Source organism: Eptatretus burgeri, chromosome 14 (assembly GCF_056783735.1).
Source record: "Eptatretus burgeri isolate ZD-2024b chromosome 14, Ebu_testis_v1, whole genome shotgun sequence".
NCBI classification, from domain to species: Eukaryota; Metazoa; Chordata; class Myxini; order Myxiniformes; family Myxinidae; genus Eptatretus; species Eptatretus burgeri.
The window spans coordinates 72,330,237-72,351,401 of record NC_140974.1 but is presented as its reverse complement, the minus strand read 5'-3'; the positions used below and the strand labels follow the sequence as shown (position 1 = coordinate 72,351,401).

The window sequence follows — 21,165 nt, the reverse complement described above, 5'->3', positions numbered from 1 at the left end:
TACTTTATCAATTTAAATTTACGATATAGTTATCCAATAATAAGTTTTTGAGTGTGATTACTACATCAATTTAAATTTACTATATAGTTCTCTAATAATATGTTTTTGAGTGTGATTACCACATCAATATAAATTTACTATATAGTTCTCAAAAATAAGGTTTTGATTGTGATTACAATAACAATTTAAATTTACTATATACTTCTCTAATAATATGTTTTTGAGTGTGATTACCACATCAATTTAAATTTACTATATGCTTCTCTAATAATATGTTTTTGAGTGTGATTATTATGTATTTCTCCAATAATAAGTTTTTGAGTTTATGTTTAAAGTTATTTACACCATCAGATTACCGAAGGCTCACTTCAAGTGGATTCCATAACTTGAGTCCAGTATAAATCATAGTTTTGTTTACAAAGGAAGTTCCTGTTTGTGTAAATGGTACATATCAACTTGAGTAATGATGAATCACTTTTTTTTTTTAGTTATTTTGAATGAAACATTAAAATACTTGTCTGTTTCAAAAATATTTTATCATAAGTAGGTCTGCAGGGACTAAATTATCGTTTTCTTTGTTTGACCTTTAAGGCAAAATCTAATTTGTACAAACCGACGCAAAAGGTCAAAAACAGATCAAGTAGTGTTTCTACATACCGTTGCATGACGATAAAGGGACGTAAAAATGCAAATGCAAAAACAAAATTTTGGTTGTCCATCTATATAGAGATTAACTTGGCTGGAGACTCAAACTTTGAAAATATGAATGTAACAAAATTTTATTTCATTTTCAGGTATCAACGGCTACGTTTATGGAAACCTGAAGGGCCTTGAGATGTGCGCCGGTGCAGATGTCACGTGGCATCTAGTTGGTATGGGCAATGAAGTGGATATCCATTCAGCTTTTTTCCATGGTGCCACCTTGGTCTCAAAATACCATCGTGTGGACAACATCAACTTGTTCCCGGCTACATTTGTGACTGCACATCAGAAGCCCGTGAAACCAGGCACCTGGCTCTTGAGCTGCAATATAAATGATCACATATTGGGTAAGAAAGACTTGGTTAAGATATTAAGTTGACAGAGATAACTTCTCACTTACTGTCCACCTTGGTCAATCTTGTTCTCATTGTGTACTTGCCCACCTTGCATCCTTATTATCACTTGCTTTTTTCACAAATAATAATCTGGTAATGACGCATCTCCTAAGTTCAAGGTGTGGCAAGATGCACATGCCCCATACAAGTCCAATGTCCTGCTATTAGATCATAAGTATCCTGAACGTCCACACCAGAGAACTTTCTGAATGATGGTATAGCGGGCAATTTCAAATGAAAAATGTTCGGTGGACTGTACAAAAGATCCAAAGAGGATGTATGGGGGTGGGGGACAGCATCTTACCATTTTTTTTTGTGCCAGGGCATCTTGCTCCACCTGATTCTACATATTTAATGTAAACAAAAATATTGGCATACATACAGCGGTGCATAGTTTACCTCGGTGCATACAGTGTGTTATGGATCACCCTCACCTTACAACCTCTTTGTTATCTCAGTGCTTTCACTCAATTTATCCACAAAAGGGAGTTTCATACAGTGCTAAATATGCAAGGCCTCAACTCAAAATAATCATGTCATTTTTTCATATGTACCATCCAGACTTTAAGTTCAGACATTGCTGAGCCTTGGTAAGGTTGTTTATTTATTACAAACATCAAAAATTCCCAGCAATATTCGACCATTGTTTGCAACCGTCATGTGATGACAGAGGACATTACATGACACAACACAAGCAATCAAAATGCAAGTACAGGTATTTACAACAGAGAACCATCAGGTGACAACAGAGAACTAACAACAATTAATCACAGCACGTATACTTTCCCAAATTATCCCCTACTCGACATACCCACCTTTGGAATCTTACCCGTGACTTAGCATTCTACAGTATAGGTCTGTGTTGATAGATCTGCGTTGTGATTGTGCAGTAGATATCCTACATGCGTCATTTTCCTTGTTCTACATTCTTTTCAACAAGCCATTTGCCGCATCTCGCAGCATCATGAGCACATTCTCCTTACACAGACACCCCTGAAACCGCTTCGAACAAGTTTCATGAATGACAGATATTATATCATCCCAAAAGTTTTCCATCGCATTAAAAGTCTTGTGGAAGAGTCGGGTCAAGAGTCTTCTGATCATACGTCCAATGTGGAAAGGAAAGGATGAGTGATTGGCAAGTACGATGAGATGAGGACAAAGAGATAGATGGGGACAGGACGGACCCCTGCACGCCTCAGATTTGTTGATCCTGGCTCCCACGTCCTGACTGAAACCAGAACCCTCCACGCTTTTCTCTGTTTCCACTTCTTGTATAGCCGTGGCTCAGGTGTTTACCTGCGGGCCAGTGATGTCACTCATGGCACATCTTTAACGCGTCTCTTGGTGGGATCCCCGGATGAAGCACATGAGGTGGAGGGTCAAGTGACGCAGCTCGCAGATGTGGGTGCATGTTGGCGAAGGTGCACAAGGGCAGACGGCGAAGAAATAAGGAAGATAGCTTAAGGACAGTCAGAAGATGCAGGAAAGGATGAAGAACAAAGAACAAATAGTGAAGCGAAGATAGAGAGTGGCGAGAAATGAATCGAAGAAGCATGAAGGAAAGTGCCAAAACAAACATTTCAGGTCAGAGTCGTGCCGCCAGAGAACGTCGCTATGGAGTCGTTCCAAAGTTAATAATGAAAAGCACTCCAAAGTGTGCAGAGCAAAATGAAGGACAGAGAGAAGGATGCAAAGTACCCTGATCGGCGTGTGAAGAAGAAGAGGAAGCGAGCAGCCCAACAGAGTCCGGACACCCTCTCAATCTCTGAGTGTCCAGATCTGCGAATCTCCGAGGCTTTCAGACTCCCCCCCCACCCCTCCCCCCTTTTCATAAGAGGATCTCCACGCTGCCTTTTATAGAGCCTCAACGCCTCCTTCACTTGAGCCTCACTCCTCCCCTTGTCCATGGGAGGAGCGTCCATGGGTCTGGGTTTTGGCGCGATATATTGTCCCAGGCGTTCAAGAAATTCGTTTGAAGCGGTTTCGGGGGCATCTGTGATGTTGTGAAATGCGGCAAATAGTTTGTGTAAAAAGAAAATGACACATTTGGGATTTCTCACGACCCAATCACAACGCAGACCTATCAAAACAGACTTTAGACAGTTAAACTAAAGAGTATAACTATGAAATAACTGCTTTAATTACATGAGGATCTATTCGGGACGCCTCAAAACCATAACAAGATATACTGAAGAATGCGTACACATTTTTGAGATGATCATCTTCCTCTTGTAGTTCGATTTAATGGACCTTAAAATAACTGTTGGGATTGTTTGCTCATTCTTCGACACAACATAAACCCAATCAAAACTGCCGATGCCATCCAGGCATTCTGCAACAATACTGGACTTTCCAAACGACGTATGAATGTTAAACGAGGCCTTTTGTGCATGCGCTGTGTTGTGTGTCTACACCGACTCCGTTCGCTCCCCGTGCAATTTCAACCTGCTCTCGCTCTTGTGAAATCTGTGATTCAAATCGTCTTTTAAACATGAATTTTCAGCATTTAGACGAAAGAGAGACAATTTGTATTTTGTAGACACAGCGGGGGCCTGTGGAAGAGCTAGTACTGGTACACTGAACGGATCAGGACCCAACAGGGACAAAGAGAACAGTTGAGAGAGGGCGGTAAAACCAACAGCAGAGTTCAAGGCCAAGATGGAGGCAAACTTGGACAAGGAATGGGTGTGGGGAGGAATGATGGTCAGGAGAGGATGCATGGGGTGGACAAGATGGATACAGAAGTTAACTCTTCGGAGGAGACTGCTTAGGCAGCACCAACGCTCTGCACAGAGTATGGTCCCCAATGGATGGATGTGGTGGACAAGATGGATACAGAAAGAAACTCAAAGGAGGGAAAACTGGAAAATTGGAAGGAGGAGGGATTTGGGTGGGGTTAACGAGGGTAGAAAAGATCATGGGTTTGTATTGGGGATGATCTTAGATGGTGGTGAACAGCTGTCTTGAAGACCTTGAGGGAAGAATGGGGTTGAAGAGGATGTGGAAGTTGATTTCTCAGGTGGGAAAAAAAGAGGAACAAATAAGTGGAGGTGAGCAGTCATCCTAGATTTAGGTAGTTTCACCAGAATGGGGTTGATGGTGGACCGTGTTAGTGTTGCATAAATGTGGGTGTGTGTGTGTGTGTGTGTGTGTGTGTGTGTGTGTGTGTGTGTGTGTGTGTGTGTGTGTGTGTGTGTGTGTGTGTGTGTGTGTGTGTGTGTGTGTGTGTGTGTGTGTGTGTGTGTGTGTGTGTGGGGGGGGGGGGTAGAGAACCACAGAGAGAGTTTTTTGGTTTGGTGGAAAGGGGCAAAAATTCTGCCACATTTGTGTAATAGAGTGCCACCTAACCCACTGTAAAGTAATAAAAATGTTCTTGTTTTTATCAGTCAAAACATGGTCGAGGCTCCTGCAAGACCGAGGATGTAAATCTGAACATGTTCTGAATATTTGATATAAATCTGAACATGTTCTTTCAACAACACTCTTTGAAATTGAAATATATCGAACGTTGTCCCCGTTTACTCGCCTCCTCCCCGAGTTTGTTCAACTTTCATCAGTATGCCCTGAAATTGACAGTCGGTTCAAGGCCCTTTGAAGGCTGATAGGAAAACTCAGAAGTAGCGTGCTTGCTTTGAGGGACATTAAGCCAGCTGTGTCACATGCTAGCATTCAATGCTGGATGGGAAAGAAAATCCCACTGCCTTTTGAAGAGTACACTCCTGTGTGCCACTATCTTGGCCAAATACCTAATTCCTACTCTCATGTGTAGGACCAACAGAAGCATACCAATGATGCAATCTCCCTGCAGACTAAATATGTAATTCAATCCCCATTCGGTATGCATTTGCTACAAGTTGTCTCTCTTATTCAAGTCATCTTTTAACCCCGTTTTCCTTTTCAGCTGGGATGCAGGCCTTGTACCATGTGAACAACTGTGGATGGAAGGTGTCTGCAGAGCCGGTTGGTGGTGGGAAACAAAGAGAGTACTTTATAGCAGCTCAAGAGGTTATTTGGAATTATGGGCCTGGTGGAATCAACAATTTTAATGGTCAGCCCCTGGATAAGCCTGGAAGGTACCACAATATTTAGGAAAACAGTAAAAATATATATGTTGTAACATGTTTCCCTTTGCCTCACTCATCTCATTCTATTCCCCAAATCATCAATGAGAAAATCATGGGATCCCATTTACTCATTTTCCCACTTATCCCTCATGTTATCTGACGTTTGTAGTGATTCAGCACCCTTTTTTGACCACGAGTCAAATCACCTAGGAGGGAGCTACTGGAAGGCAGTGTTTCGTGGTTACACGGATGCCAATTTCTTCACTCAGCAGAATCGAAGCCCAAAGGAGGCACACATGGGACTTCTGGGTAACACTTCCACATTCCTTTATATCAAACACATCAAAATTCTTTGTCTAAATAATGACTTTGATCACTCTGTTAGTTCATAACATACGAAGACGTTGGTTTTATTTTTGCCATATGAACACTTATGATTCCCACTTGTCGAGATATGTGATGATAGGAATGAACCAAGAGTTCTAAATAAACAACCAGTCAAAAATAAAGTTATCTTTCAAAGAAAAACAGGCCATGACCAATGAAGTAGCCAAAAATGGTACGGTATTCAGCAAAGGAGACTGTAGTTATAACAACGGATGTCAACAACACTCCTTGATGGTTGCTTCAAAAAGTGGAGTTAGGAGGTGGAGAAGAGGGACTTCTCTCTATAAATAGCAACCTTGAGAAGTGTGCAAGCTTATCATTTTAAGCACCAGTCAATGACACCTGTCTCTCCATATTGCAAAGTGCCTTTTTTAAGGAAAATAAAAAAGCTTGTCTGAATCATAGACAAACACCTTCAATTTTTCAATTTAAAAAGAAACCTATTTATTTCCGTAGTTGCCTGTATAGGATTTATAAATCAGGTCACTGAATACAACCAGTCAATTATTTTTGAGGTCAACAACTTTGGTGAAATTTCTAAGATCCTCAATTTTCATCCGATTGACTTGAAAATTAAACTTCAATTGCAGATAACATTACTAAATTGGGAAACCAACTATTATTGAGATCAAAAGGTCAAAGGTCAACTTAAGGTCAAAGTTCTAAAATCCATTTTCAACTGCAAAATCGTTAATTTACATCCATTAACCTGAAAGTTGAACAGGATTTGCATAGTCCTTCACTGAATTGGGAAGCCTACTATTTTTGAGGTTGAAAGGTCAAAGTTCAACTGAAGGTCAAGCTTCTAAAATTATCAATTTCAATCTGAAAAATAATCAATTTTCATCCAATTGATCTGAGCGTTGATTGAAGATTGTCAATTTTAATCTTAATGAAATGGACAATTTGATGTATCTATGGCAAACCTTTGGAGAGGGGGTGGATTTTGCAAGTATCCTGCTCTGTATGATGTCTTTTTCTTGTTTGTTTGTTTGTGAACAAAATATCTCAAAACGTTGTGGACAGATTTGGACAAAATTTTGTGGAGAACTTGGGTATGTGACAAGGACGCAATGATTAGATTTTGGTGAAGATCCGAATCCAGATCTGGATCTGAGGATTTTTTAAATGATTCTTCACCATTGAGTGACGAGGCTAAAACGATATGTAGCAGGATATTTCAAAAAGTTATCGACGGATTTGTACAAAATATGGTGGGTGAGTTAGTTAGGTGACAAGAACAAACCCATTAAATTTTAATTCAGGTCCAAATCCAGATCCAGCCTATCTGTGGGATACAAAACGTAAACTAATCAGCCTGGCGGAGTTATGCTCTCTTCTGAGTGCCCTTCCCGTATTTTACAATGGGATGAATTAGAATCAAGAATTTAATTTTTATTATTTCTCATTCACTGACATTACTGTATATTGTAGGTTGGAATGAATTAAAAACAAGAACTATATTATTTTATTTGTCTCATTCACTGGCATTATATTGTAGAATGGAATGAATTAAAATCAAGAATTTTAACATCTCGAAAAACAACATTATTTCTGTGCATGCTTGTCGAGCAGGTCCAGCAATTCGAGCAGAGGTCGGGGATTCTTTGTCCGTGACGTTCTTCAACAACGCAACTTACACGTACAGCATACAGGTGCACGGCCTCTCGTACAACAAGGAAAACGAGGGAGTGCCGTACCAGGACAATGTTCCAGGTGAGCATGGAAACCTGAATGTGTTGCATGCAACTGCAAAACAATCTTGGGGGAAATTCACAGTGCATTGTGGGCACCACATGTATCGACACGGTGAAATTTTCAGTAATGGGAGAGTGAAATTACTTGGAAGCTACTGTTACATAAAAAAAATGGCAACAATGGGTGCTGGTTATGCGGACCTTTCCGATTTGTCTCCTTTCAACACCTGCTGATGACTTGTCAAGTTTGTATTTGGCATTTATTCTTCCTTTGTGCCTCTCATAAAAGGTGGAATCACAATGCGGACACTTCATGAGACAAAGCAGCTGTTTCAATCTTTAAAAAAAAAAAAGCTGATATCCAAACATTATCCTTCTCCATGCCAACCTCAGACTCTCCCTGCCACTTTCTTGTGTCAGATCATCCCAAATCCTAACCAATGATCTTTTCTACCCTCGTTATCTACTCCCCCCGCCCCCCACATACATTTTTTTCCACCCCCAAAGCCCACATCCTTCCAAATTTCCAGTTTTTCCTTCCTGAGAGTTTCCTTCTGTATCCATCTTGTCCACCCTGTGCATCCTTTCCTACTCCCCATTTGAGATGCAACTCGAGTCTTCATTACGTAGGACAACCGTCTGAATGTTTTTTAAAAGGACTTCTTATTCACATATTCAAATCATTTGTAAGGAGGTAACACGATCAATAATCACAACCAAACACGACATTGTTTTTTGTTTTTTTTTGGAAATGTACACTGTTGAGGCTTATGGAGGAGGAATAACACAGAACGGATTAGGAAGTAACAGAATAAAAGGAATAGCAGAATGAAAGGGGGAAAACACACCTACAGCAGGGTTGAGGGACAAAATAAAGGGTGAATTGGAGAAATAAGGGATGTGGGGAAGAATGTGAGCAAGGTTTGGATACAGGGGGGGGGAGGATGAACAAGATGGTTACAGAAACAAACTCTCAATCACTGAAGTGGAAGGAAAAAGTGGAAACCTGGAAAGAGGTGGGCTGAAAGAAGGGGTTAATGGGGGTAGAAGAGATCATGGTTGTGGATAGGGGATGATCTGAGATGGTCATGAACAGCTGTCTTGAAGCCCTGCAGTGAAGAGTGAGATTAAAGAGACTTCCTGATCTTCTTCGAATTAATGATTATGGACTTTCAGTTCGATTTTAGCCCTGATCACTCAATATAAAGTTCTCAATATAAAGATCACTCAATATAAAGGGGGGATCTCTCTCTCTCTCTCTCTCTCTCTCTCTCTCTCTCTCTCTCTCTCTCTCTCTCTCTCTCTCTCTCTCTCTCTCTCTCTCTCTCTCTCTCTCTCTCTCTCTCTCTCTCTCTCTCTCTCTCTCTCTCTCTCTCTCTCTCTCTCTCTCTCTCTCTCTCTCTCTCTCTCTCTCTCTCTCTCTCTCTCTCTCTCTCTCTCTCTCTCTCTCTCTCTCTCTCTCTCTCTCTCTCTCTCTCTCTCTCTCTCTCTCTCTCTCTCTCTCTCTCTCTCTCTCTCTCTCTCTCTCTCTCTCTCTCTCTCTCTCTCTCTCTCTCTCTCTCTCTCTCTCTCTCTCTCTCTCTCTCTCTCTCTCTCTCTCTCTCTCTCTCTCTCTCTCTCTCTCTCTCTCTCTCTCTCTCTCTCTCTCTCTCTCTCTCTCTCTCTCTCTCTCTCTCTCTCTCTCTCTCTCTCTCTCTCTCTCTCTCTCTCTCTCTCACCTCTCTCTCTCTCTCATCTCTCTCATCTCTCTCTCTCTCTCTCTCTCTCTCTCTCTCTCTCTCTCTCTCTCTCTCTCTCTCTCTCTCTCTCTCTCTCTCTCTCTCTCTCTCTCTCTCTCTCTCTCTCTCTCTCTCTCTCTCTCTCTCTCTCTCTCTCTCTCTCTCTCTCTCTCTCTCTCTCACCCTGCTCTCTCCCCTCCCCTCCTCTCTCTCTCTCTCTCTCTCTCTCTCTCTCTCTCTCTCTCTCTCCCCCCCCCCACTCTCTTTCTCACTCTCTCCCTTTTTTTTTGTCTTTCTTTCTCACTCACACTCACACTCACACACTCTCTCTCACTCTCTCTTTTTTTTTCTCTCTCTCTCTCTCACACTCACACTCACACTCTCTCTGTCTCACTCCCACTCTCACCCTCACTCTCGAGACATGCTTTTCAAATTGCCTATCACTCAGCAATGCTAAGCTCTATACCTGTAACATCGAGAACCTGATAAATGTTCTTAATCAGTCCCTTTCCCCAGCAATTGATAGCTCTGGTCTGCGGCCTGGAACGGAACATTCAGCCCAAGATAATTATCTCCCATCTTTCTCTGTCACTCCAGAAAGTCTCTAAAGTACAATTTTCAATGACCTTGGATCTACCTTCCACTTTGTACTATTCAATTCACCTTTAAATGTATATTTTAAATGATTTTCACATCTTAAACCTGTGCAATAAAATTTAACAAATAAATAATTATGGGGGTATAACTGAAAGATTTGCATTTTGTCCCACAGATCGACAAGGTGCATCAGTCAAACCTGGTCAGACCTTCACATACCACTGGTCGGTTCCAGAGTCAGCTGGTCCCACCGAGAAGGACACACCTTGCATTACGTGGTTGTACTTCTCCGGTCATGATAGTGTCAAAGACACATCCTCAGGACTCGTGGGGCCACTAATTGTATGCAGACGAGGGACACTGGATGGTGATATTCGGGTGGGTAATTGATTTAGATTCTAGAGAATGACAAGCAATTCATTCACCCGAGCACTACATCACCTTGAGGCAATTGAGCCGATTTAAAAAACACGTGGCCCGGTTGCATAAAGCATTCTTTCGGAAAGATTTGAGGATTTACTTAAATATTTCTTCAAGTTTCCCCTGAAGGACATCCTTAGTTTGAGGATTGTTGCAGATTCAAATATTCCTGACGTGTTTCCTTAAAACCTTCCTTGAACTCAAGGGAGCACCACCCCTCCCCCCATCCTTAAACACCAACCTTTGAGGTTCCAAATGGTGATCTTCATGGAAACCCTGATCTAAAATACGGACTAAGGAATAACTCGAACTATGCTGAGGATCTTTGATCGCCCAGGAGTAATTTCCACGACAATATGCAATTTATTTATAAACTCCATCGAACTGACAATCCCACACATGATATCTGGGTCAAAGTAAAGGTGTGTTCTGGTGAAAGTACTGCACGCGCAGGTGAACGAGTTGTTCGTCCATGCTGCTAGTGGCGTGATACTTCTATGGTGCAAACATTTAATATGGAAGAGGCAAAGCCGAGAAGCGAACGTAAAATTCTTCTTACATTCGCTTCTGACTTTACCTATTACCTCAACATTACCTTCACAACGACAACGACACCGCCGAGAAGAGGATCTCATCGGAAAAAAAATTACCTCCACATTACCTTCACAACAACAACTACACCGCCTAGAACAGGATCTCATCTGAAAAAATTAATATTACCTCAACATTACCTTCACAACGACAACAACACCGCCGAGAACAAGAATTCATCAAAAAAAATAAATATTACCTCAACATTACTGAAATGAAAGCGAGAGAAGAACCTTCAGAGTGTAGGCTTTATTCCATTTGATTGAAGCCGCTTCTACGGGCACATCAGGGGATACAGGTGCAGCAAGGAGTACATAAGCAGTAAGGTATACACGTGCAACTAATCACCGCAAAATAAATCAGTATAAGCACGGAGTCCGATATACTCTCAATTCTTACCATTCAACGAGCACCAAGTGAACCACCGCCGTAAACGACAATGCCCCTGGGACAATCGCCCCCGACCGAGCGGAACCTTAGCTTTATCTCTTCTGTGCTCGAGCCGTGCAACATGTGATCACACGTCACGACCTTCAAATCACCACATTTTCCCCGTCTTTAAAATGTAACTAGAGGCCCAACTAACGCACCATGATTACTTCAGCGCTACAGGAGTATACATTTCAAGCAACGCGAACTATCTAAACTACAGAAGCACACATGCCAAGCAGTGAGGATTATTTTGAGTTGGAGGAGCATGGTCATGAGCATCGATATATCATGTAACGAGCATATAGGAGCATGAGCATCGAGGATGCCGATAATCCCCTTTACAGATTGAGTCGGCGAGGGGGTATTATCTGTCGACCTCTCCGGGAGTAAATGGCGGTTTCACTTGAGGGAGGCTTCCGATCCTCTTGGTGAGACTCGACTCGTGCCGGGGATGACTCCCTGATCGCTCTCGGGTGGAACGCGGCAGCTCCGTCGCCACCATTCTCGGGTGGAGTTCCTGGGGGGGAACACCTGGGGAGGGGATGTCAGAGGGAGGAGCGCCAGATGGTGGTGTACCTGCGGGAGGAGTACCTGAGGGAGCCAAATGGCGAACCGACACAGTGGTCTCCCTGCCATCTGGGAGCCTGACATGAGCATACTCTGGATTAGTATCGATGAGTTCGACCCCCTCCACCATGGGTTCATACTTGCTTTGTCGTACCGGGCGTTTCATGAACACTGTTCCGGGATGGGTTAGCCAGTTGGGCACCGATTGGCCGTCAACATAACGTCGCTGGTGAGTAAACATTAGTTCGTGAGGAGTTGCATTGGTGGACGTACAGAGCAAAGAGCGTATGGAATTCAGAGCGTCGAGAAGGGTAACCTCCCACCGCTCGGGGCCCAGTCCTCTCGATTTCAACTCCAGAGTTACGGCTTTCCAAAGAACTCCATTATATCGTTCCACCTGCCCATTACCCTGTGGGTTGTAACCCGTCGTTCGACTAGTTGCTATGCCGTGCTCTAATAGGAATTGTTTTAGCCCGGCCGACATGAAACACGGCCCTCTGTCTGAATGTATGTACGAAGGTTTCCCAAACATAGCGAAGAGGTCAGACAGACATTTCACGACAGTGCCCGAGGTCATATCCGAGCACGGAAATGCGAAAGGGAACCTTGAATATTCATCAACAACAGTGAATATGTATCTGTTGTCTGTCTCGGTCGGCAGGGGCCCTTTGAAGTCAATGTTTAGTCTCTCGAAGGGAGAAGTGGCCTTGATCAATCTGCCAGAAGCCGCGCCATAGAATCTGGGTTTTAGTTCAGCACAAACAGGGCATGAAGCATTCATTTGTTTAATATCTTCGATAGAATAGGGAAGGTTTTGTCTGCGCACGAAATGTGCCATTCTGGTTACCCCCGGGTGGCACAGAGACACATGGAGGTCTTGCAAAGCCTGACTGATTGTCGCCGAACAGTAGACCCGAGAGAAGGTGTCTGCAGCAGGGTTTTCCCTCCGGGGCCGGTAAACTATGTCGTAACTATAGCAGGCTAGGTCTATCCGCCATCTCATAATTTTTTCATTCTTAATTTTCCCGTTATTTTTCCCATCAAACATGAATGCCACTGATCGTTGGTCCATGACGAGCGTGAAATGGTTTCCCAGTAAATAGTGTCTCCATTTACGTAGGGCTTCGACAATGGCATACGCTTCCTTCTCTATTGCTGAGTGTCTCTGCTCGCTTCCAGAGAGAGTTCTCGAGAAGAACGCGACTGGTCTCCCAGACTGGTTAAGCGTCGCAGCTATCGCGTGATCAGAAGCATCTGTTTCCACCACGAAGGGCACCGAGCTATCGATCGATAATACCACGGAATTACTGATATCATCTTTGAGGCTGTGGAAAGCTTTTACAACAACGGCATCTGGTGGAAAGTTTTTGCAATGCACTAGGGGATGTATTTTCTCGGAGTATCGGGAAATCCATCTTGCATAGTAAGCGAACATGCCGATCACCCGGCACATTGTCTGCAGGTCCTGAGGTGGGGGTAGCTCACGAAGTGGGCGCAATCGCTCAGGATCAGGCTTAATCGTGCCGTCGGCTATTGTGTAGCCGAGAAGGTCAATTGACCTTGCCGAGAATACGCATTTCTCGTAGTTGAGAGTCAGATTATATTTTCTAGCAATGCTCAAGAATCTGTCCAGATTCATATCATGTTCCCCCTGATCCCTACCGAACACTGTGACATTGTCCATGTAAACAAAAGTGTCTTTGAGGTTTTCATCTGAGATGATGTCGTCCATAACTCGTTGGAAGCAAGCTACTCCATTCGTGACACCGAAAGGTATTCTCCTGAATTGGTAGAGGCGTCTACCTGCCTGGAATGCGGTGTAAGGTTTGTCTTCCTCTCGGATGGGAATTTGATGATAGGCGCTTCGCAAATCGATGGTGCTGAATATCTTATAATTGGCCACGCGTTCGACCATCTCGTCTATGCACGGCAAAGGGTAGGCATCGAATTGGGTGAAACGATTGACCGTTTGGGAATAATCGACAACCATTCGTTTCTTATGATTCTGATTGGCGGTGACCAACACCTGTGCGCGCCATGGCGAATCGCTCGGTTCTATAATACCTTCTTCCAGTAATCGCTTGGTTTCTGAAGTGATGAAATTCATGTCAGCAGTGGTATATCACCGCGATTTGATCGCTATCGGTTTACAGACCGGCGACAAGTTAGCAAACAGCTGGGGGGACATTACCTCTGCGGTGGTCAAAGCATTTAAAATTAGACGAGGTTTGCTTCCTCCAAAGGGTATTTCGACGCTCGTGTGCTGCTTGAGGACATTATGACCCAGAATTACGTCTGCGCATAAATCACGAAGCACCAGCACCCTTACATCCCGATGCGTGTACCCTTTTACGTCCAATTCAACATTGCAGTACCCTCGTACGCGGGACTGTAGTGATGTGGCGGCCATGCATACCGTATTGTCTGTTGGGTGGATCTTCCATTTCCTGCCCTTCACTAGCGAGCTGTTGACGAAACTTTCAGAGCTACCGGTATCAATCAGAGCCTCAGCCATATGCCCGTTAATTCGTACGTTGATGATAGCCTTGGATAGATTCCCCGGTGAGGCTGCAGTTAGTTTCTTTTGTGAGTAGAGAGCCGCAGAAGTGGGTTTATTTCTCCTTAGAGTAGATTTACATACCCTTGCATAATGCCCTTTCTTGTCACAATTCATGCATGTGGCATCTCTGGCGGGGCATTTGTGGCGGCGGTGTCTTTTGTACCCACAAAAGAAGCATTTACCAACCGGAGTAGTTGCTGAGGAGTTTGACGAGGTCTGGGTATCCGACTCCTCGGGTTTTTCTCCATCCCCTGTGTCAGGCTGTGTCTGTGTCTGTGGGGTTCCTTGAGTTTCCACCGTAGCGGCGTTCATTAACAGCATCGGTGTCCCAAATGACTCAGATTGCTGCTGAGCCGTATCCATCGCTCGAGCCTGGTCGACTACCTTTTCAAGAGTGGATTGCGCTTTCTCTAGTAAGCGTTGCCGTATGTGGGCTGACCTGAGTCCTTGGATAAATGCCTCCCGGGTCGCTTCATTTCGGTGTTCCTCGGCGTTTACGGCCCGGAAGCTGCAGTCTTTTCCCAGCTGTTTCAGAGCTTGCAGGAACTGATCGATTGACTCCCCGGCTGCTTGCTTGCGTGTGTTGAGAAGATGTCGTATGTATACCTCGTTCTTGCGCTTCACGTAGAGCACCTGCAGCACGTCGATCGCTGCTTCGTAGGTGTCACACTCCGAGAAGAGCCTGTATACGCTGGGCGAGACATGATTCACAAGGGCGGCCAATTTGTCGGCTCCCTCTTCGATGATGGTCAGATAGTGTGAGAAGGAACGGAACCAATGTGACCATTTCATTTCTGAGTCAGTCGCGTTCGGGTCTGCGTCGAACCTCTCTGGTTTGTAGATCTTGTCCATCGTTGGTTGAGAGAGCCGAGAAAACCAAATGGAATAAATTTAAATGAAAACGAGAGAAGAACCTTCAGAGTGTAGGCTTTATTCCAATTGATTGAAGCCGCTTCTACGGGCACATCAGGGGATACAGGTGCAGCAAGGAGTACATAAGCAGTAAGGTATACACGTGCAACTAATCACCGCAAAATAAATCAGTATAAGCCCGGAGTCCGATATACTCTCAATTCTCACCATTCAACGAGCACCAAGTGAGCCGCCGCCGTAAACGACAATGCCCCTGGGACAATCGCCCCCGACCGAGCGGAACCTTAGCTTTATCTATTCCGTGCTCGAGCCGTGCAACATGTGATCACACGTCACGACCTTCAATTCACCACAATTACCTTCACAACAACAACTACACTGCCTAGAACAGGATCTCATCTAAAAAAATTAATATTACCTCAACATTATACCTCAACATTACCTTCACAACAACAACTACACCGCCGAGAACAGGATCTCATCAAAAAATATATATATTACCTCAACATTACCTTCACAACGACAACTACACCGCCAAGAACAGGATCTCATTTAAAAAAATTATATTACCTCAACATTACCTTCACAACAACAACTACACCGCCTGGAACAGGATCTCATCTAAAAAAATTATATTACCTCAACATTATACCTCAACATTACCTTCACAACGACAACTACACTGCCTAGAACAGGATGTCATCTAAAAAAATTATATTACCTCAACATTATACCTCAACATTACCTTCACAACAACAACTACACCGCCTAGAACAGGATGTCATCTAAAAAAATTATATTACCTCAACATTACCTTCACAACAACAACTACACCGCCTAGAACAGGATGTCTTGAGCGGCAAGATTTTTTATTGAGCAGGATGTCTTGAACGGCAAGATCTTGAGTTTTGAGCGGCAAGAGGTCTCCTTCGGGGCTCCCTGCTGACATTCTCAAAGTTAAGTTCCGGTTGTTATTTGTCCCGTTTTAACTGTTTAATTTTCTCACCTACATGTTAATGTGTGTTCCTAGTTCGGTTTTGTTTCAAAAATCGTGCTATTTTGTGAGTATTTATGTCGACGTTCTTACCTGGTGTTTGAGGCCTAGTCCTAGGCTTGAGGCCTACCGGTTCCACTTGGTGTTCGATCGTTTTTTTTTGTTTGTTTGTTTGTTTGTTTTTTCTCCCCATTACCTTCAATTTCTATCCTCCCCATTACCTTCAATTTTCATCCTCCCCACTTTCCAAACATCCCCCATTCTCCCAACTAATCTCTTTCTTATCTCAAAAAAAAAAAAAAAAAAAAAAAAAAAAATATACCCAACAACAACAACAACACGCTCACCTTCTCCCGATTCTGCTACTTCTTCTTCCTCTTAACTTCCTCCTCGTCTTCCTCGATTTCTTTTTTTTCTTTACATTTCCATGACCTAATCTGTTGAACTCTCTCATACATTAATATTAACAACAAAAACGATCTTATGATGCTTCATCTTCCTCTCTCACACATGTGGTACTCTTTACTGTTTCACAATGCACTACTCTTCTGCTATTTCAACAGACTGCTTTCATTTCGACCTCTCCTTCATTCCTTGCCTAAAAAATCCAACTATTACAGCGCTTCTTCTCTCCATGCTCTGAATTCGCCTTCATTGCATCCATCAAGAATTGTGTTAAATCGCATCTCTGACCTAAAACTTTTAAAAACCACAGTTTGCCATGGATGCTCGCTTTCCATCAACCATTCTTTTTTTCCAACTTCAGTGCCAACTCACCTCCCTCACCCCTCACTCTCACTCTCAAAGCAACCATCCCACTCTTCTCCCTCCAAGCCTCCCTCTCACCTCTTTCAAAAATTCCCCCTCACCTTTCTCCCACCTTTCATCCCCCTCACTCTTCCTTCTCTAAGTTGCCCCCCTCTCATCCACCAACCTGCCTCCCTCCACTGCCCTCTCACCTCCATCTCTTCACTCCACCTCCTCAAATACTCAACTGCCATCTTCCTTGTCTCTTGTCCCCCCTCTCTCCCAGCACCACAGAGCCTTTTCTCCTCCTCATTCGGCCCCCTCCCTCGCTATTCTGCAATACCCCACACTCCTTCAGCAACCCTCCTTACCTCCCCCTCGTCCCTCGTCCTACCCTCCCCCGCCCCCTCCACCTCCTGCACCCAAAGCCTCCTCCCCTACCTCTTCATTAAAAGTGTGGACCTCAAATATCCGGGGCCTTCGCTCAAACCTTTCAGATCTTTCCATGCAGGTTGCCACTGACAAACCAGACATTATCTGCCTAACAGAAACTTTCCTCTCCCAAGACGTGTCTGACTCCCAAGTATCTCTCCCTGGTTACTCCCTCTTACGGTATGACAGACCTGAGCCTCGTCCTGGTGGAGGTGTTGCTCTCTTCATCAAAGACTCTATTCCTCACTCTCCCTGCACTGCTCTCACTCCCCCACACCCCCAGGAATACCTCTGGCTTCGGCTTCCCCTCCACTCCCACCTCATGTTTATATGTGTACTGTACCGTCCACCGAACAGTGATGACTCCATCTACACCTCACTCTCCGAAAACATGGACCATCTTCTATCTTCTCATCCAAACTCTCTCTTCCTCTTATGTGGCGACTTCAATTGTCATCACGCCAGTTGGCTAGGTGTGGGTACCTCTCTCACCTGCCATGGGACATCAGCAAAAGCTTTCTGTGACTCATTGGGACTGACTCAATCAGTCAACTTCCCGACCCGGATCTCAACCAATGGTACTCCATCTCTTCTGGATCTGATTTTGACAAATTTCCCTGACAATGTCTGCTGCTCTTCCTTCGCTCCAATTGGTTCTTCTGACCACGTCCTTGTTAAAGTGGACATCTCTCTGGCTGTTATCAGAGAACCACCTCACCGCCGTCGAGTCTGGCATTTCACTCAAGCCGACTGGCAGGGTCTCCGAGCAGCCATCAAACTTACAGACTGGTCTCCTATCACTACTTTCTCAAACATCAACTCATCCTGGGAATTCTTTCAAAGAAACTTGCTCTCCCTCATGCACAGATTTATCCCCTCTCGTGTTCAGTTGTCTTACCCTTCCTCCCGCCCTTGGTTTACTGAAGCTTGTGGCGAGGCAGTTGTCCTGAAACAACTTGCCTTTGCCTCATGGAAAGCAAACCCAACTGAGGGCAATCTCAGTTCTTTCCACAAAGCTCGGAACAAGTGTGTATCTACCCTCAGGAGAGCCAGAAAACAACATCTTTCTCATCTCAAGTCTGAACTCTCAAACCTCTCTCCCTCCTCAAAATCCTGGTGGCGTTTAATCAAATCTGTTTCTGGTGTATGTTCCCCCTCCATCCCCTCCCTTACCTCAAATGGCCGCACTGCTGATTCCACACGTGATAAAGCTGAATGTCTAAACTCGGTGTTTGCAGCTAAATCTTGTGTCCCAAACCCATCACTATCTCTACCCACTTTACCCAGTCGCACCCAACTGTCCCTGGACTCTGTATCCTTTTCTCCTGACAAGGTGGAGAGCTTGCTTTCAAACCTCGAGTCAGATTCTGCAACCGGTCCAGACGGCATCAGCCCACGTGTCCTCAAAGCCTGCTCTTCTGCTCTTGCTCACCCTCTCTCTGTTCTATTCACCCTCTCATTTTCCCAAGGTCATCTGCCATCTGCTTGGAAATCTGCTAACATCACTGCCCTGCATAAAAAGGTGCAAAAACAGATCCCTGTAACTATAGACCAATCAGCCTTCTCCCAATCATCAGCAAGGTTATGGAATCCATCATCGCTTCAGACATGAAATCCTTCCTCTTCTCCAATGGCTTGATTTCCAATCATCAATTTGGTTTCAGACCAGGTCACTCTACCCTAGATATGCTGCTACTGCTCTCCCATCAATGGATGGAGGTCCTCAATGCCAGACAGGAAATCCGAGCCGTATCCCTGGACATATCACGTGCTTTTGACACAGTCTGGCACCCTGCCCTACTCACCAAACTCTCTTCCCATGGTATTCAAGGCCATCTCCACTCATGGCTCGCAGACTTCCTCTCCTGTCGCAGTCAACGTGTGGCCCTAAATGGAGTTCTTTCATCCCCTCTTCCTGTGCAGGCTGGAGTTCCTCAAGGTAGCGTTCTGGGCCCTGTTCTTTTTCTGGTTTTCATCAATGATCTCTCGGACTCTCTGGAAAATCCTCTATTTCTCTTTGCCGATGACTCCACCCTCTGCCGTACCATCTGTCATCCCTCAGACCGGCAAGCAGCAGCTTCTTCGCTCACTGCAGATCTGGATAAAATCACAAACTGGTCCAACACGTGGAACATGTCTTTCAATCCAGACAAATCTCACACTCTCACTATGTCTCTTCGAAAGGACCGTTTACAAAACCCCCCATCCACTTTCTCAACAATCCTCTGGAAGAAGTCTTTTCTTTCAAGCTTCTGGGTCTCACTATCTGCCATGACCTTTCCTGGGAAAGTCACATTTCCAACCTTGCCTCAAAAGCCAGTCGCCGACTGGGAATCCTCCGTCGTGCAAAGTCCTTCCTCGGCCCTCTTGAGCTCCTGACCACTTACAAAGCTTTTGTCCGTAGCCTGATGGAGTACTGCTCTCCCCTCTGGGCTGGTGCTCCTGCCTCCCACCTTTCTCGACTTCACGCTGTCGAAACCAGGGCTTTTAAGATCATTGGCATCTCCCGCAATGAAGCTGAGTCTTTGGGCCTCTCACTCAATCACCGCAGGTTGGTCGGTGGTCTTTCTGTCTTCTACCGACTCCTCTCCAGCCTTGCCCCCCTGCTCTCTCTGTGATTTGTCCCAACCACATTTCCACAGGTCGCTCAAGGTCCGCCAACAACCCCCTTCTGGTAAAACTACCAAAATCACGAATCACTGCTCATCTTCACTCTTTCATTCCTCTTTTTTCCCGCCTTTGGAATAAACTTCCTCACTCTATTCTTTCCCATTCTTCCCTCCAGGCTTTCAAAACAGCTGTTCACCACCACCTCTTATCTTCCCCCATCCAAATCCTCGATCTTTTCTACCCCCGATAATCCACCCAAGCCCACTTCCTTCAATTCTCCTGCTTTCCTCCCTGAAAGTCCCTTTAATGTCCATCTTCCACTCGCCATGTTCCCCGTCCCATCCCCATCCCTCTCCCTTCCACAGTTCACCTGTGTCTGTTCCCCAATGTTTTGTCCCTTCCACTCCCGCCCCTCTTGTCTCATGCCTCCTTGCTGTGAGTTGTGTGTTAGCTCTCATACGAGCCTCGACCAAGGTATACAAAAAAAAAAAAAAAAAATGTCATCTAAAAAAATTATATTACCTCAACATTATACCTCAACATTACCTTCACAACAACAACTACACCGCCTAGAACAGGATGTCATCTAAAAAAATTATATTACCTCAACATTACCTTCACAACAACAACTACACCGCCTGGAACAGGATCTCATTGAAAAAAATTAATATTACCTCAACATTACCTTCACAACAACGACACCGCCAAGAACAGGATCTCATCTAAAAAAATTAATATTACCTCAACATTACCTTCACAACAACAACTACACCAACGAGAACAGGATCTTATCTAAAAAAATTATATTACCTCAACATTAACTTCACAACAACAACTACACCGCCTGGAACAGGATCTCATCTCAAAAAATTAATATTACCTCAACATTACCTTCACAACAACAACTACACTGCCAAGAACAGGATCTCATCGAAAAAAAATAATATTACCTCAACATTACCTTCACAACAACAACTACACCGCCGAGAACAGGATCTCATCTGAAAAAAAACAATATTACCTCAACATTACCTTCACAACAACAACTACACCACCTGGAACAGGATCTCATCTAAAAAAATTAATATTACCTCAACATTACCTTCACAACAACAACTACACCGCCGAGAACAGGATCTCATCGAAAAAATTAATATTACCTCAACATTACCTTCACAACAACGACACCGCCAAGAACAGGATCTCATCTAAAAAAATTAATATTACCTCAACATTATACCTCAACATTACCTTCACAACAACAACTACACCACCTAGAACAGGATCTCATGTAAAAAAAAATATTACCTGAACATAAGACCTCAACATTACCTTCACAACAACAACTACACCGCCAAGAACAGGATCTCATCTAA

The 21,165-nt window shown here is 44.1% G+C and overlaps 1 protein-coding gene across 2 annotated transcripts in view; it reads left to right on the top strand.

Annotated features, from left to right (window-relative positions):
- LOC147013593 (ceruloplasmin-like) overlaps positions 1–21,165 on the top strand; it is a 91,834-nt gene that overhangs the window by 32,903 nt on the left and 37,766 nt on the right. For both annotated transcript variants that reach the window (XR_015051382.1, XM_085855522.1), the window contains exons 5-9: positions 795–1,049; positions 5,002–5,173; positions 5,334–5,473; positions 7,127–7,267; positions 9,739–9,941. Coding sequence is in view for 1 of the 2 variants with exons in the window: in XM_085855522.1 (XP_085711648.1) it covers positions 795–1,049; positions 5,002–5,173; positions 5,334–5,473; positions 7,127–7,267; positions 9,739–9,941 (911 nt within the window). In the remaining variant the exon portion in view is untranslated. The remainder of the gene's footprint in view (positions 1–794; positions 1,050–5,001; positions 5,174–5,333; positions 5,474–7,126; positions 7,268–9,738; positions 9,942–21,165) is intronic.